This window comes from Mustela nivalis, assembly GCF_964662115.1.
Source record: "Mustela nivalis genome assembly, chromosome: 10".
Classification (NCBI taxonomy): domain Eukaryota; kingdom Metazoa; phylum Chordata; class Mammalia; order Carnivora; family Mustelidae; genus Mustela; species Mustela nivalis.
The window spans coordinates 100,750,266-100,769,028 of NC_139029.1; the positions used below are offsets into that span (position 1 = coordinate 100,750,266).

The 18,763-nt window shown below is 44.5% G+C and overlaps 1 protein-coding gene across 2 annotated transcripts in view; it reads left to right on the forward strand.

Moving 5' to 3' along the window:
- Window positions 1-5,167: 5,167 nt before the first annotated feature.
- Window positions 5,168-18,763, forward strand: part of TSPAN2 (tetraspanin 2) — a 60,556-nt gene continuing 46,960 nt past the window's right edge. The window contains exon 1 of one of the 2 annotated variants that reach the window (XM_082684996.1): window positions 5,168-5,335. In XM_082684996.1, coding sequence (XP_082541122.1) covers window positions 5,267-5,335 — 69 coding nt within the window. In that variant the 5' untranslated portion in view covers window positions 5,168-5,266. The remainder of the gene's footprint in view (window positions 5,336-18,763) is intronic. The other variant, XM_082684997.1, reaches the window with a different exon arrangement.

The window sequence follows — 18,763 nt, forward strand, 5'->3', positions numbered from 1 at the left end:
GGGTGATGGACATTGGGGAGGATATGTGCTATGGTGAGCGCTGTAAATTGTGAAAGAATGATGATTCACAGACCTGTAACACTGGAACAAGTAATACATTATATGTTAATAAAAAAATAAAAAATAAAAATAAACAGATAATAATATTTGTTCAGGCAAGTATAAAGATTCAAGAGAAATGTTTCAAGCATAAAAATTACTTTAGGATTACATTTCATGGAAAAGATGGAATGGAAATACAAGTTCAAGGAGAAAAAAAAAGATGTCAAATTTTCACTCAGGTAAAGAGGCGTTTATTCAGACTTTTTCATGTGGCTAATGAATATGTACAAATAACAAATTATGTTGTACACTTGAAACTCATATAATGTGCATCCGTTGCACCTCAATAAAAAATTATTTGAGTTAAGTTTCTCATCAATGAGAAATATTTAAAAATTGAGAGCTCGCCATCTACAAGCAGTGATCAAAAATTTCCTGTTGTCATTTCAAGCACTAAACCTGATACATAAAAACAAATGGATGATGGTAGGTAGCAGATCACACTGACACTAAATTTCTCCTGGGTGCTTTAAAATGAGGAACATGACCATTTTTTTAATGTCAATATTTAAAATACATTAGAATCAACATCTTTTGCAAACTTAAAATAAAGAATTTTGGGGCGCCTGGGTGGCTCAGTGGGTTGGGCCGCTGCCTTCGGCTCAGGTCATGATCTCAGGGTCCTGGGATCAAGTCCCGCATCAGGCTGTCTGCTCAGCAGGGAGCCTGCTTCCTCCTCTCTCTCTCTCTCTCTGCCTGCCTCTCTGCCTACTTGTGATCTCTCTCTGTCAAAAAAATAAATAAAATCTTTAAAGAATTTTGTATGTCAGTTGAAAAATACATGAGGGTAAATACTGTACAATTTCACTTTTATGATGTTACAGAACAGGGAGAATTAATTATGAAAAAAATCAGAACAGTGTTTGGTGCTATAGATGGTGGTATAGACTGACTGTAAAAAGGTTCAAGGGAACTTTCTAGGGTGATAGCAATGTTCTATACCTTAACAGAGTTTGAGGTTAGAAAGGCAAAAGTGTTTGTCAAAAATCATCAAATGGTGTACTTAAGATGTCTAAATTTCACTAAGGTAAATTTTACCTCAAGAAAAAAAGAAAAACTATAAACAAATATATGAACTCTAGTTCATGTTATGCATGCTGAGAAATTTAGGGATGAAATGTATTGGTGTCAAGAATTTATTTGGAAATGTATAAATAATAAGATTGACAAATGGACAGATAGAACTAAAACAAAATGCTTATAGTGGAATCTAGGTGGTGTGTATATGTAGTTCACTGCTCAATTTCAACTTTTCTGTTTGTTTGAAGATATTCACAACAGGGGCACCTGGGTGGCTCAGTGGGTTAAAGCCTCTGCCTTCAGCTCAGGTCATGATCCCAGGGTTCTGGGATCCAGCTCCGCATTGAGCTCTCTGCTCAGCAGGGAGCCTGCTTCCTCCTCTCTCTCTGCCTGCCTCTCTGCCTACTTGTGATCTCTGTCAAATAAATAAATAGAATCTAAAAAAAAAAAAAAAGAAAGAAAAAATATTCACACAAAATATTGGGGAACGTGTACAAATAAATTTTTTTTCATAATTCTTTAAGGCATATATGGGTAAAAATTTGAAGACCATTGGTTTCTGTCATCACCATTTGTTAATGAATCTTTTTTTTTTTTAAGATTTTTTTTTTTTATTTGACAGGCAGAGATTACAAGCAGGCTGAGAGGCAGGCAGAGAGAGAGGAGGGAGCAGGCTCCCAGATGAGCAGAGAGCGCGATGCGGGACTCGATCCCAGGGCGCTGAGATCATGACCTGGGCTGAAAGCAGAGGCTTTAACCCACTGAGCCACCCAGGCACCCCTGTTAATGAATCTTTAACCTAAACTTACAGCCCAAACCTCTCTCCAGAATCTCAGTCATCTTTCCATCTGTCTCCTGGAATGCTCCATCTGGATTTCCCATCAGTTCTAAAACTCAACAAATCCAAACATGAATTTATTGTCTTCCTGTGTCAGTTAGAAATACCATCAGCTACAAGTAACAGAATAGAACAAACAAAACAAGGGTGATTTGTCTTACGTAACAAGAGATCTGGAAGTAGGTGGTTGCTGGTGTTGGTTCATCTTCTGGCTAAGAGGTCTACCATTCCCTTGGCCTTCCCTCATAGTCACAAAGTGTTCTGTGTCTCCAGACATCATGTCTGAGTTCAAGATAGGAAAAGGGGGAAGGAAGCAATGCCAGTGACAACTGAACTTTTATCAACACAGCTTCAGATTTTCCAGAAGCCTCCCAGCGGACTTCCCCATAAATCCCATTAATCAGACTGTTGCCCTAGCTGCAAAGGAAACCAGGAGGCAAGTACTTAACTTCCTTATCCTCTAAATTGGATGTAGGATTGGGTGATGGGTGAACATACCAACAGTATCTGTAACATTCTTCCCAACCCGCTCCACCTCCTATACCCCTCATCTGTGTTTACAATCCCAGGACCTGACTAGTCACCCAAGTAAGGAGCCCCAGGAGTTATCCTTAGCTCTCTTTCCCCTCTACTCCTCATATCCACTGTTTGGATCTTTTCTCAGTCTTTGAATCTCTCTCACATCTGAGCCTCCTTCCCATACCCGCTGCCACTGTCTTGGTTCATGTTCTCATTTCCTCTCTGAACTGCTCTAACAGTCTCTTAGTCTCAAGTCTTAACTTCAAACCATCCTCCATGTGGCCCCAGCTTGACCATTCTAAAAACAGACATCTAACCATCTTATCCCCTGCCTAGATCTTGTCTGTGGCTTTGCCTAACACCTAGTTTAAAGGCTAACTTCCTTAGGATGTAATGTAAGGTAGTCCTGCAGTTTTCTTAATAACATACTCCTGAAACTGCCTTGTCAGAGTGCCCCAGGCCTGTCAAGGATCAGCTCCCTTAAGATACAATTTCCTAGAGGGAGGAGCTGGGGAAGTCGATACTCAAAATCCAAACCTGTTGTGCTAGGCAGACAGCCATCTGTCTTTAATACATTTGTGCTAAAACTGTAGTATGAAAGAACAATAGATTTACATATTATAATAAGGGATCTGTTCCCAGAGACTAGAGAATATATCATCTCTAAATGTTATTTTGTCTTTAACAATATATTTAAAGGTTAATATCATTGTTGTTCATTCAGTTCAGAGACTTACTGAATCCCCTCTATGTATTAGACACTATACTTTAGTTCTTTTCCTTTATAATAGAACGGAGATGACAGATCTAGAACAGTGTTCGATTGAAGCTATCTGCCACTTTCTGCATACCTAATGACTTCCATCTTTTTCTCTATTGCACTATTTAAGACTTATTCGTATCACCAGCATCAGCACTTTCATGTTTCTGTCTTCTACTCATTTTCATAAATAAAATTCATTAGATATTCAAACATATGTCTAAAAGCAGAGATGGAGGCAAAGATGGCAGCATGGTAAAAACTGGTTGATTTTTTTTTTTTAAGATTTTGTTTATTTATTTGGCAGAGAGAGAGAACACAAGCAGAGGGAGCAGCAGGCAGAGGCAGAGGGAGAAGCAGGCTCCCCACTAAGCAGGGGGCCCAAGGTGGGGCCTGATCCCCCGAGTGGAAGACAAACACTTAACCAACTGAGCCATCCAATCCAGGCACCCCAAAACTCACTGACTGATAGAATGCCATGTGATAATAGTTAAGCTTTCTAGAGCACTTATTCTGTGCCAGGCACCCTTCAAGGCACTCTACAAATAGAAACTCCTTGATCTTCACAACTCTATGAAGTAGGTACCATGATCTCCACGTGGCAGATGAGGAAACTGTGGCGCAAAGGTAGTTTTGCACCTTTGTCGATGAAAGCTATGCCCAACACCTCCCAGACTCACCTCCTGTCTGCTTCACTTGAGTTAACTACATTTCTCCTAGTTCCAGGTGGTGGTCTGTGGTCTCTCCAGCGCTATGCTTCTGAACATGCTGTCCCTTCTGTCCCGACTGCTTGTCCTCTGTGCCCATTCCTGGAGACCAAGTGAGGCCCACGCTTCTCAGTGAAGTCTCCTCTGTCTGGTGAGGTGCGGTCAGGCTGTGGGGGCCAGCACCTTGCCCAGCGTCCTCATCCTGCTCTATTTACGTGCTTACAGCTCTCTCTCCCACCAGAAATGATGCTGCCAGGCCTGGCTGTCTCCTCGTGCTGGAGTCCCTGGGGCTTGCTACTATGCCCGGCCTGGAATCAGCACTTAAAGGCTTGCTGAAGTGATGCATAGCATCCCTGGATTTTACACTCTGTTGTCGCCCCCACGCCGTCTGGCACCACATATTGCAGACACTTAGTCAATGGGGAGCGGGAGCCTGGTTTCCCAGCCAGCAGCCTAACTTAATGAAACAGAGCAAAACAAAACCCGCCCCCTTTCCTCCCATCTCCACATCACAATAATCCCCGAGGATCTGAACTCCTTTCCAAGCCCTCCCATCAGTCGAATGGGAGGAAGTCGAGGGGAGTCCCTGACTCCCCTCCGCTGGCTAGCCGGAGCAGGGTGGGGAGCAGCCGTCAGGGCGCAGAGTAGCCTCATCCCGCCAGTTCTGCCAGTTCTTGCCTATTAAGGTAAGATTTCTCGGAGGAGAGCGGGAGGGACCGGCGGAGGGTCCCCCAGAAGGGACCTCGCGGCCTGTGAGCTCGCCCGGAGCCACGGGGCACAGACCCCGGCCGGGTGCCCCGCGACGGGTACTGACAGCTTGAGGGCAGCCCCGGATCCTACTGTGCTCTTCTACCCGAGGCCACCTTCCTAGGTTTCCTTAGCCATTGGGGCCATGTCCTCATTCTCCACCGCCACCGCAGGCCTCAAATGAGTCTCTGCACAGGGCGCTGATTAAATGGGTCTCGGGTCCCCAGCGGACGCTCCTTCCCGGCAGATGCCCGCAGAAGCACCGAGGCCGCTGCGCCCGCGGGGCCCGGCACCGGCAGAACGCACCCGGCGTTACCGGGGCAGAGCCGGGGACGCGTCCTTCCGGCCGCCAGATCTCCGCCCTCTCTGCGCCCCCACCCCACGCCAGACTCTCGGGGTCCTCCCGGGCCGCCTCCCGCCCAGCGCCCGGCTCGGGCCCCGCCCCTCCTCCCCGCCCCCCGAAGGCCCCGCCCACGGCCCCTCGCGCTCCGCCCCCTCCCCGCCGGCTCCCGCCGCTCCCGGCGCTCCGAGCGCGGGCCTGGGGACACAGGATCCCGCCGCCGGGGCCGCAGCATGGGGCGCTTCCGCGGGGGTCTGCGGTGCATCAAGTACCTGCTGCTGGGCTTCAACCTGCTCTTCTGGGTGAGACCCGGAGCTGGGCAGGCCGGGCAGGGGAGGAGCCGGGCGGGGGCGCGGGGCCGGGGTCCCCGGGGAGCTGGCCGCTGCCGCGTCCGAGCCGGGCTCCACGAGGCTGGGTGTTCAAAAAGGCTGAGGTGAGGAAGAGGCAGACAAAGAGGGAGGGGAGGGATAGCGGGAGGGATGGAGGGAGAGAAAGCAGAGGGAGGGAGAGATTGAGCAACAAGAAACGGTGAGAAGCGGGTTGGGGGGGGGTGGGGGACACCTTGTGGCTTTTCCCTTTGAGGAAGCTCTGCCCCAGCTGGTGACTCCAGGTGCGGGGACACCAGCCCCTCCTCACCTCACCTCCTGAGGAGTCGGCTCCCCACCTGGCCTCCGGGGCACTCACCCCTTGTCTCTCTGCCCTTCCGCTGCAACCAGGGCCTGGCCAGGGCGCTGGGAGAGAATCCCCTGTGCCGGTGCGGGGGCTGCCAGGGGTGGTGCCCCAAAGCGCGTGTGTGGAGACACCACCTGGCGGTGATGGTTTTGTTTGAGGAAATTGGGGGTAGGAGTGAAAATGGTGGGAGGGGGGCAGCCGTCGTGCTTATTCTGGGTGTTAGAGGAGGGTACCTGGCTGTGAGGAGGTGGTAATACTCTTCCCTGAAGCGAACGGACAGAAGAGAGGGGCTTCCAAAGGGCAACAGCATCTCCCAACAGCCCCTAGCCCACAGCCTCTGCTAAATACCACAGATGATCTCATTCAACTTCGCCCTGAACCAACATTCCCCGGATTAGTGGTTCACAGAGAGATGGGGCCATGCCCCTTGTCTCCCATATTATTGGGACAAGGTTAGGGCCAGACCATCCCTATACTCCCTGGTTACCCTGTCTCAGGCTCTGGAGGACTGCAAAAATTATCTTGTCTTATTATTATTCCTCTTGGGCTTTCTGAAGAAACTGTCTGTCAGTTAGTCCCTGAGGGAAAATATAAATGTTGTTTTGGGTTCTTAATGCTAGTGGGGAACTGCAGCGGCCTTGGTGCTCAGAAGCAACTAGGAGAGGGGAGGGTGGTGATTGTCCTATCTGCTCCAGGGAGTTTGTCTTCCCATGACTGAAACTAATTAATTATTGAATGATGGGCTTTGCTTGTGTCTGCCAACCCATTAGCCCAGATGCCTGGGTGACTCCAGCAACTCTAACCTCTCATAAGACAACTTGCCATGCTCTGCATCCTTCAGCAGGCGAAGGTATGAAGGAGGCACCCCAAAGACGGCCCCTGAATTTTAAAAACACACATGGTTTTTGTACACCGGGCATTTACACTCAGCATACTACAGGGAGGGACATTTCTAAAGGTCCTTTATGTTGGCTTAATTTAAAAAGCTGTTAATTATAGATGTCATGCTTCAGTGACACCCTTCACTCTCACTGCTTACAAATTCAAAACAAGTTTTCTCTCAGCCTCAGAAGGACTTCTCAGGCGGGGCTCAGTGCTTATTGAGTGCCTGATGCTGTGCCAGCCTTTCCAGGGATCATAGGAATCATTTATTGAATGTTTTCAGTGTGTCAGGGACAGTGCTAAGCACACAGCATTCATTATTATACTCAATCCTGACAGCGATGCTCATGTATATAATATTCTTATCACCATTTTTACTCATGAGGAAACAGAGGCGCACACGTAGATTGACTTGCCCAAGGTCACATAGCCAGTGTGTGGCAAAAGTGGGACTCTGACTCAGCCTCTGTGGTTCTAAGCACTGTGGCACATTATACTTTTAAGCGGTGGTTCTCAGAGGGTGGTTCCTGGACTAGCAGCATCAGCATCTCCTGGGAACTTGTCGGAAATGTACATTCACTGCTCCATCTAGGCATGCAGAAGCAGGAACTCGGGGAGGGACCCAGTAGTCTATGTTTGCAAGCCTTCTAGATAATTCTGATGCTTTCTTAAGCTTGAGAACCAATGTTAAACGATTATTAAATAAATAGTATAAAGATAATTTATAATATGTAAATATAAATCAGTATATATAATTTATAAATATAAAATGCTATTCTCTAAGCTGCCAATGTTGCTAAGGAAACAAGTCCAATGTATATAGAACAAAAAGTTAAGTATATAATCAAGTGACAAATGTCACACTTCTGGCCATACATAGTAAAGAAGGTAAGCAGGAACAAAGCAATGTTTGAGCATTTGCCATGTGTTAGCCACTGGGGTTAGACATGACCTTTTATATATAGGATCTAATTAAGAAGAAAGGTGGGTGCCTGGGTGGCTCAGTAAGTTAAGTGCCTGACTCTCTTGATTTTTGGACTCAGGTCATGATCTCAGAGTGGTGAGATGGAGCCCCACATTTGGGCTCAGCGCTCAGGGAGGCATCTTCCTGAGATTCTCTCTCCCTCTCTCTCTGGCACTCCCCTTGCTCGCTCTCTCTCTCTCTCTTTCTCTCTCTGAAATAAATCTTAAAAAAAAAAAAAAAAAAGTTCAGAGAAAGGATTGCAGCAACAGTGAGGAGTCAGGGCAGTTGTCCTGGAAAATAGGTGTTTAAGCTGGACCTGGACCTCAGAGGACTGGTAGAATGAAGTGGGCAAGGCAAGGGGGGTGACATGCCACCTACCAGCAGAGGAACAGCACAAGGCTGAGTGTGACTACCATCTGGCAAAAGGGTCAGGCTTGAGGGCAGAGATCCCAAGCAGGGTGTGTTTGAGTAAGTTATTCTTCTAGGTATGTTTGCTTATCTATACAATTAGGGTAATAGGGTTTTCAGGAGAATTAAAACAAAATGGTGTGAAGTGCCTGACCTCATCTTCTTATGAACCTAGTACATAGTGCTCAAAAAACATTATTTATTTGTGCCTGTTATTATGTTATTAGTGCCTGCATGTAGGAGCATCCAGTAAAACTTAACTCTCTTTCCCGAGTCCCTTAATTTGGGCTAATAGTATCTATGTTCGCCAAATGACTTGGAGCTTGTCTTTGTTGTAGGGTGACTACACATTATCCTCTCAATTTGTACTTGTGAATTTTCTCCACTTGAACTTGGAATGCTTTGAGAGCAGGCTTCTTTTTGGTTTTTTTTTTTTTCTTTTTTTCTTTCTTCCTCTTATGTTCACAGTTATATCTCCAGGGCCTAGAACAGAGCCCAGCACACAGGAGGCATTCAGTAAGTATCTGTAGAATGAATGAATGAATCTGCAGCTTAGAGCACTTGGTACCAACGGCCTTCCCAACTTGCACTGATAATCAATGATCTGAAAGATTGATCTACCTCTCCCTGTACATTACCTGTTGATCTGTCCTTTGTTTGCACAGACTGAACCCAGGAGGGGTTATGGAGGCTTTCTCGAGTCTTAGACATGCACCATCATAGGGTAAGGGCCAACTGAAACCGATACATCATCATTTAGGGGAAAGTGATTATTGGGGATAAATGATCTAGATATCTGCCTTCACTGTAACTGAGGGAACCTGATTCCAGGAAAAGCCCCACCCTAGTTTCTGAAGTTGTTTTTCCTGATTGGAGGGGTTTGTGGGAAGTTTGTGGAAGGGCAGAGGGTGGGGGCTGGTTTTCCTCAAAGACTCAGCTTTAGCTGTGACTTCACGTGTCTTATTCACGCACCCCTTGGCATGCTTGGGTGCCTGCCCTTCTGAGCTATAAGGCCCCCCTCTTTGACCGCACTCTCTTTTCCTATCAGGAATTCACTAGAAGGCAGGCAAGGAGGTGGGGGGCGGGTGTGTTCTGTGATCTGCAGTTTGTCCCCTTGGGTGACCGCAGTCTTTCCTATCAGGAATTCACCAGAAGGCAGGCAAGGAGGTGGGGGGCGGGTGTGTTCTGTGATCTGCAATTTGACAAATCGATTTGCAGGCTCCTCTGGCAGCTTGGTTTAAGTAAGTTTCCCTAGACTATGCTCCTGATTTTATAAACATTCAGCTAGATCCTGCCAGAGCCGGCACAGCTCTGCCAGCCCAGGGCCGCCAACTGTATTCACCACTACATTTTTAAAAACAAAAGTAGAGCCTGGTCATGAACCCCACTAAATTCATTTCTGTTATCATGATTGATGTCTAACATGGAACCCCTCCCACCATCTGTCATGTCTAAATTCGGACACTATAATCAGAAGCACGGCATAGGCCCATGCCTCTCACTGGAATCACCTTTATTTTTTTTTTTTCCTCCGTTGCATAGCAATATAAATAAAACACTACAGTCCACCAAGCCGCATATGTTGGTTTCAAGAAAAACTTGGGCACTGTTTATTCCTTGCTTTATTGTTGTACGCTCAGCGTTTTCCTATCATTGTGCAGTACTGAGCAGCTCGTGTTAGCGACCGACAGGAAGCAGGACTGTTCACATGCCATATATGGCTTGTCTGAACACTTGCTTTCCTTTCCTTCTCACCAGCATTCATGCAGCTCTGGGGGTTTGGTCAATGACGCCTAACGGGTGCTGTTAGGAATGATCGTGTCCCACCAGCCCAGGAGTGAAAGATGTTTGATGCTACTGGGTCCCAGATTGCCTCCTCCTCTTCCTCAAACTTGTTTCAAACAGTAATTTCAGAGCTAACACCCCTGTCAGGAATACTGGTTTAAACAAAAACGTTCCTGAAGAAAGTATTCTTTGGGGTCTACCCAAAAGCTAGACCACCCCAGAAGGCAGATAGGAATTTCCTTGGTCTTCTTGTAGGATAGTCTTCATTTCTGATTTCTCTCAAGGTGGGAAGACAGCAGGAGAGGCCATCCTCCCCTGACGTGGACGAGAAAGGCCTGGTGTGACTGGAAGGGGCAAAGTGTCTGTGATAGGGACCAGTGTGCAAAGGCTTGAGGGAGAGTGTCAGCAGTCCACAGACCTCGAACAGGTCCAGGCAGGATGGCCATTCAAAGACAGGAAGGTGGATGCTGGCCTCACACTGCCTGGGTTGACTCTTGCTTGTATTATTTACTAACTAGGGACCTTGGGCACACTGTTTAGCCTATTTGAGCCTCAGTTTTCTCATCTGGAAAATGGACATTATTAAGTACCAACATCAACCTGTGATTTTTTAGTGCAGATAAAATCAGTTAATACCTGTCAAGTAATAAGTAGTATGGTCTGCGTGCATAGTTAATACTCAGTAATGTAAGATAGTAGTAGTAGTTATATTTAAGCACTGGAAACACAAGTAGAAACCAGAATCCAAGAGGTTCATAAAAGTAAAAAGAAACAGCAAATAAGCATCCAAGGTCCAACCAACCAAGAAAAAGAGCAAGAGCTCCATAGATTCTCAAAAGCATGGAATGCAAAGGAGAGATTTCCTTCTCTGCAGGCACTTAGGAAACATATACTGATGACCTAGTGTGTGCCCAGCACCCTGCCAAGTGTCTGGGCATTCAAAAATGATGAAGACTCAGTCCTTGATTTTGAGACACTCGGGCGTCTATTTACTCCTCCACTTTGCCTTTGAGTAGTTTATTTCCTCTCTAGTGTCTTTGTTTCCTGAGGCAGTGGCTATCTCTTGCCAAAGAGGAGGGATCCTCCTCCTTTCAGCCCTCAGCACCTAGCAGAGGTTCCAGCTCACAGGATTGTGGGCATCGATGCCCACACAGGCACTGCTCTTTGTTCCCGGCCCTGACCCTCTGCTACCAAAGGGAAGCCTTGGAAGGCACAGGAAAACCTTGGGGATTGGTACCGTCTGATTTTAGTATGTACGCAAATCATCTGAGGATCTTGTCCAAATATATATTCTGTTCTACTGGTCTTTTTTTTTTTTTTTTTTTAAGACTTATTTGTTTATTTATTTCAGAGAGAGAGAGACATGCACATGTGTGCATGAGCATGCAAGCGGGGAGGGGCGGACGGAAAGGCAGACAGAGAATCCAAGCACACTCTCTGCTAAGTACAGGCACTGAGCTCAATCCCAGGACCCTGGCATCATGACCTGAGCTGAAATTAAGACCCTGAGGTCATGACCTGAGCTGAAATCAAGAGCCCAACACTTAACTGACTGAGCCACCCAGACACCCCAGTAGGTCGGGATTTCTAACAAGCCTCCAGGTGATGCTAATGCTGCTGGTCTAAGGAATACACTCTGAAAACCAGTGGTAAAGACCTACTGGTAGCTCACATTTCTGAATGGGGCAGAGAGGACCCTACGTCTTGGCTTCCTTATGGCACTTCTCTCTCTTTCTTTCTCTTTTTTTAAATCAACACATAATCTATTATTTGCTTCAGGGATACAAGTCTGTGAAATATCAGTCCTACACAAGTCACAGCATTCACCATAGCACATACCCTCCCCTATGTCCATCACCCAGCCACTCTATCCCTCCCCCATGCCCCAACAGCCCTCAGTTTTTTTCCTGAGATTAAGAGTCTCTTATGGTTTGTCTCCTTCCCTGGTCCCATCTTGCTTCATTTTTTCCCTCCATTCTCCCCACGATCCCCCACCCTGCCTCTTAAATTCCTCATATCAGAGAGATCATATGATAATTGTCTTTCTCTGATTTATATATTTCGCTTAACATAATACACTCTAGTTCCTTCCGCATCGTTGCAAATGGCAAGATTTTGGGTGGGAGGGTTGATGTGTGCATATTATTCCTATATATATATATATATCACCTTTTCTTTATCCATATCATCTGTTGATGGACATCCAGGTTCTTTCCATAGTTTGGCTATTGTGGACATTGTTATAAATATTCGGGTGCAGGTATCCCTTTGGATCACTATATTTGTATCTTAAGGGTAAATACCCAGTAGTGAGACTGCTGGGTCATAGGGTAGCTTTATTTTCAACTTTTTGAGGAACCTCCATGCTGTTTTCCAGAGTGGCTGCATGAGCTTGCATTCCCTCCAACAGAGTAGGAGGGTTCCCATTTCTCAGCATCCTTGCCAACATCTGTCATTTCCTGACTGGTTAACTTTAGCCATTATGATTGATGTGTGGTGGTACCTCACTGTGATTTTGATTTGTATCTCCCTGATGTCGAGTGATGTTGAACACTTTTTCATGTGTCTGGTGGCCATTTGGAGGTCTTCTTTGCAAAGTCTGTTCATGTCTTCTGCCCATTCCTTGATTGGATTATTTGTTCTCTGGGTGTTGAGTTTGATAAGTTCTTTTTAGATTTTGGATACTAGCCCTTTATCTGATATGTCATTTGCAAATACCTTCTCCCATTCTGAAGGGTGTCTTTTGATTTTGTGGACTGTTTCCTTTGCTGTGCAAAAGCTTTTGATCTTGATGAAGTCCCAATACTTCCCTTTTACCCTTGCTTCCCCTGCCCTTGGCCATGTTTCTAGGAAGAAGTTGCTGTGCCTGAGGTCAAAGAGGCTGCTGCCTGTGTTCTCCTCAAGGATTCTGATGGATTCCTGCCTCACATTGAGGTGTTTCATCCATTTTGAGTATATTTTTGTGTGTGGTGTAAAGAAGTGGTCCAGGTTCATTCTTCTGGATGTGGCTGTCCAATTTTCGCAAAACCTTTTTTTTTTTTAGATTTTATTTATTTATTTGACAGAGAGAGAGAAAGAGATCACAAGTAGGCAGAGAGGCAGGCAGAGAAAGAGAAGGAAGCAGGCTCCCCGCTGAGCAGAGAGCCCGACACAGGGCTCGATCCCCAGGACCCTGGGACCACGACCCGAGCCGAAGGCAGAGGCTTTAACCTGCTGAGCCACCCAGGTGCCCCTCCAACACCATTTGTTGAAGAGACTGTCTTTTTTCCCCTGGACAGTCTTTCCTGCTTTGTTGAAAATTAGTTGACCATAGAGTTGAGGGTCTATTTCTGGGCTCTCTACTCTGTTCCATTGATCTATTTGTCTGTTTTGTGTCAGTATCACACTGTCTTGATGATGACAGCTTTGTAATAGAGCTTGAAGTCTGGAATTGAAATGTTGCCAACTTTGGCTTTCTTTTTCAACATTCCTCTGGCTATTCGGGGTCTTTTCTGGAGCCATATAAACTTTAGGATTGTTTGTTCCATTTCTTTGAAAAAATTGATGGTATTTTGATAGGGATTGCATTAAATGTGTAGATTGCTTTAGGTAGCACAGACATTTTCACAGTATTTGTTCTCCCAGTCCATGAGCATGGAATGTTTTTCCATTTCTTTGTGTCTTCCTCAATTTCTTTCATGACTACTTTGCAGTTTTCTGAGTACAGATTCTTTACCTCTTTGGTTAGATTTATTCCCTGCCTATCTTATGGTTTTGGGTGCAACTGTAAATGGGATTGACTCCTTAATTTCTCTTTCCTCTGTCTTGTGTTGGTGTACAGAAATGCAACTGGTTTCTGTGCATTGATTTTATATCCTGACACTTTACTGAATTCCTCTATGAGTTCTAGCTTTTTTGGAGTGGAGTCTTTTGGGTTTTCTATGTAAAGAATCATATCATCTGCAAAGAATGAGAGTTGGACTTTTTCTTTGCCAATTTGGATGCCTTTTATTTCTTGTTGTTGTTTGATTGCTGAGGCTAGGACTTCTAGGACTATGTGAGTAGCAGTAGTGATAGTGGACAGCCCTGCTATGTTCCTGACCTTAGGGAAAAGCTCTCAGTTTTCCCCCATTGAGAATGATATTCAGTGTGGGTTTTTCATAGATGGCTTCTATGACATCGAGGTATGTACCCTCTATCCCTACACTGTAAAGAGTTTTGATCAAGAAAGGATGCTGTAGGGGAGCCTGGGTGGCTCAGTGGGTTAAAGCCTCTGCCATTGGCTCGAGTCATGATCCCAAGGTCCTCTGCTCAGCAGGGAGCCTGCTTCCTCCTTTTCTCTGCCTGCCTCTCTGCCTACTTGTGATCTCTGTCTGTCAAATAAATAAATAAAATCTTTAAAAAAATTTTTTTAAAAAGAAAGGATGCTGTACTTTGTGAAATGCTTTTTCAGCATCTATTGATAGTATCATATGGTTCTTGTTCTCTCTTTTACTAACATATTGTATCACATTGATTGATCTGCCGATGTTGAACCAACCTTGCAGCCCAGGAATAAATACAACTTGGTTGTGGTGAATAATCCTCTTAATGTACTGTTGGATCCTATTGGCTAGTATTTTGGTGAGAAGTTTTGCATCCATGTTCATCAGGGATATTGGTCTGTAATTCTCCTTTTTGATGGGGCCTTTGGTTTTGGGATCAAGGTGATGCTGGCCTCATAAAATGAGTTTGGAAGTTTTCCTTCCATTTCCATTTTTTGGAACAGTTTCAGGAGAATAGGTATTAATTCTTCTTTAAACATTTGGTAGAATTCCCCTGGAAAGCCGTCTGGCCCTGGGCTCTTGTTTGTTGGGATACTTTTGATGACGGCTTCAATCTCCTTACTGGTTATAGGTCTGTTCAGGTTTTCTATTTTCCTGGTTCAGTTTTGGTAGTTTATATGTCTCTAGGAATGCATCCATTTCTTCCAGATTGTCCAATTTGCTGGGGTATTGTTTCTCATAATATGCTCTTATAATTGTTTGTATTTCTTTGGTGTTGGTTGTGATCTCTCCTCTTTCGTTCATGATTTTTTTTTAAAGTTTTTATTTATTTATTTGATAGACAGAGGTCACAAGTAGGCAGAGAGGGATGCAGAGAGAGGGGGGGCGAAGCAGGGTCCCGCTGAGCAGAGAGCCTGATACAGGGCTCAATCCCAGGACCCTGGGATCATGACCTGAGCCGAAGGCAGAGGCTTTAACCCACTGAGCCACCCAGGCACCCCTCATCATGATTTTACTAATTTGGGTCCTTTATCTTTTCTTTTTGATAAGTCTGGTCAGGGGTTTATCAATCCCATTAATTGCTTCAAAGAACTAGTTCCTGGTTTTGTTGATCTGTTTTGTTCTCTGGTTTCTATTTCATTGATTTCTGCTCTGATCTTTATTATTTCTCTTCTCCTGCTGGGTTTAGGCTTTCTTTGCTGTTCTTTCTCCAGCTCCTTTAGGTATAGGATTAGGTTATATATTTGAGACCTTTATTGTTTCTTGAGAAAAGCTTGTATTGCTATTTACTGTCCTCTCAGGACCACCTTTGCTGTGTCCCAAAGATTTTGAGCAGTTGTATTTTCATTTTCATTTGTTTCCATGAATTTTTTCAATTCTTTAATTTCCTGATTGACCCATTCATTCTTTAGTACTCTTTAGTCTCCATGTATTTGAGTTCTTTCCAACTTTCCTCTAGTTTCAAAGCACTTTGGTCTGAAAATATGCAGGGAATGATCCCAATCTTTTGATACCAGTTGAGACCTGATTTGTGACCCATGATGTGACCTATTCTGGAGAATGTTCCACATGCACTAGAGAAGAATGTGATTCTGTTGCTTTGGGATGGAATGTTCTGAATATATCTGTGATGTTCATCTGGTCCAGTGTTTCATTTAAAGACTTTATTTCCTTCTTGATCTTTTACTTTGATGATCTATCCATTTCAGTGAGGAGGGTGTTAAAGTCCCATACTATTATTGTATTATTGTCGATGTGTGTCTTTGATTTTGTTATTAATTGGTTTACATAATTGACTGCTCCCATGTTAGGGGCATAGATATTTAAAATGGTTAGATCTTCTTGTTGGACAGACCCTTAAAGTATTATATGGTGTCCTTCCTCATCTCTTATTATTTGGCTTAAAATCCAATTTATCTGATATAAGGATTGCCACCCTAGCTTACTTTTGATGTCCATTAGCATGGTAAATTGTTTTCCACCCCCTGACTTTAAATGTGGAGGTGTCTTTTGATCTAAAATGAGTCTTTTGCAGACAGCAGATTGATAGGTTTTGGTTTTTTATCCATTTTGATACCTTGTGTCTTTTGGTTGGGGCATTTTTCCCATTTACATTCAGGGTAACTATTGAAAGATACAACTTTAGTGCTATTGTATTGCCTGTGACTGTTACTGTATATTGTCTCTGTTCCTTTCTGGTCTGTTACTTTTAGGCTCTCTTTTTGCGTAGAGGACCAGTTTCAGTATTTCCTATAGGGCTAGTTTGGTGTTTGCAAATTCTTTTAGTTTCTGTTTGTCCTGGAAGGTTTTTATCTCTCCTTCTATTTTCAATGACAGCCTAGCTGGATATAGTATTTTTGGCTGCATATTTTTCTTGTTTAGTGCTCTGAATATATCATGCCAGTCCTTTCTGGCCTGCCAGGTCACTGTGGATAGGTCTGCTGTCCTATGGCACTTCTCTTTATTCCAGTTACAATTTAACCATTATTGTTTCAAGACTTTTTTTTCCATATAAAGACTTGATGGTTTCTAGAATTACCAGGTAGCCATGTTTTCATTGTCCATTGCATTTTACTGTGTAATTTTAGAACATCCATGCAATGTGTTTGGACCTCCAACTGTGTGGCAAAAGAGAATATAACCTCTGTCTCCTACCTTAATATTGACAATTAATATCACAACAGGGCTGTTCTCCTGAAGTAAGTGATACTGTACTGACTACTGAGACAATCATGGTTGCTAAGGAATCAGGAGGAGGAATGGAGGAAGAAGCAAGTAAAATGAGAATAGCGGGGGTACCTGGGTGGCTCAGTTTGTTAAGCAACTGCCTTCGACTCTTGTCGTGATCCTGGAGTCCCAGGATAAAGTCCCACATTGGACTTCCAGTTCTTCGGGGAGTCTGCTTCTCCCTCTGACCTTATCTGGTCTCATGTTCTCTCTCTCTTTCTCTCTCTCTCTCTCTTAAATAAGTAAATGAAAAAAGAAATTTTTTTTAAATGAGACTATCAGATTGGTTGGGATCACATCTTACAGATGAGTAAGGATTACCCTGGCCCACCTTTTAATCTTTTGGGGGTTTAATTGGGAACAAAAATAATAATGCTAATTAACATTCATATGATGTTTTCGTTTACAAAATGCTTCCACATGCATATCCCATTTGATCATGGATTACAACAATCTCATGAACTAATGTAATTATCCCCATTTTAGAGGCATTGATGCTGAAAGTCAGGCCCGCCTGGTATATGAGAGAAGCGGGAGAGTTAGGTTGAAACCAGTACTGATCAGTTTAAGGCAGAGGAAAAGCAAGATGGGAATTGAGAAGGGATATGTATCAAGAGATTTTTTTAACTAAATTTTGGTAGCAAAATCTTGAGTAAGAGCAGTGTGATGTAAATGCAAGCTCTGTGCTGCTGCTTTCCTGAGCACATTTTGTACCCTGGCTCCTTTAATCCTCACATTGACCCCCTGAAATGGCAGCTCTTGTCATCCCCCAGTGTACACAGGAGGAAGCTGAGGTACAGAGAGTTTCAGAGATTTTCCAGGGACTCAGAGACAGCCAGAAGCAGGACTGGGGTTCTGTGTGTGGCCCCAGAGTCTATGCTGTCCACCACTCCAATCTGCAGAGGAACGGAAGACCAGGTTGGGGGTATGACGAACACGTGAATTCCAATATGGTGGCTAGGCTACCAACCACATGTGGCTATTCAAATTTAAATTCATTAATACTAAAAGAGATTTCATATTTGGCTCCTAAGTCACAGTAGCCACATGTCACATGCTTGGGAACCATAAGTGGCAAGTGGCTGTAATATTGGACAGCACAGATGGAGGACATCACTGAAGAAAGTTCTGTTGGATAGCTCTAGCCTAGATATAGTTATTCTTTCTCTCTAAATCATTTTTCCATTTCTCTCTTATTGGGTCTTATAAAACTAAAACTAAAGAGAGAGAGGGAGCATGGCTTCTAGAATGGGGCATTGACATACTGAGTATGGATCATTTAGAAAACTCAAGGGATTCTAGCTGTCCTGGAAAGAGCATAGAGCTAACATAAAAATGAGTAGAGAAAGGCAGCCAAGGGCTTTGTTATTGGTACTATGGGAGTGGTGTTTCCTACCTTGGGTCAGATTCAGTTTTCGGTCTAAATGTAATGTTAGCAAGTCTACCACTAGAGTGAAACTAAGTGCTGGGCACTCCCCATTCTCAATGTGAAACTCGAACTCATTTAACCTTTTAGGATGGCACTATTATTACCTCCAGTTTGCAAAGGAAGAAGCTGAGGGTTTGGGCAATCAAGTGTCTTGCCCAAGATCACAGACAGAACCCGATTCAAATCTAGGACACCTAGAAACAACCACCACCACCCCCATCTGCTGCAGCCTCTTGACATCACGACACCACAGTGTTATTATCCTGCCTCAAGGCACCGCTACACAGTCTGAATACTCAGAAGAGCTAAAAGTTTCTAGAAGAGCAATCAGCAGTGTCCCAAAGTGTATGCTGTGTTGTCCTCCCCATCATAATGGTGATTGAGAAAGAGTCAGCTTATAAACCGGGGCAAGGGAATTGGGCAGGGGTGGAAGGGACCCCCGCAGGGCAGGACCTGGTGCCTTGCAAGCTGCTGGCACTCGACCAGGAAGCCCACTTGCTCGCCGTGCGCATGCTCAAATAGACCCGGTCCCCTGCAAATGACCCAGTGCTGCTGGCCTTCAGGACACAAATGGCTTCTGGCAAGACTGCTGTGAAGTGAAAGCTCTCTGGAACACCAA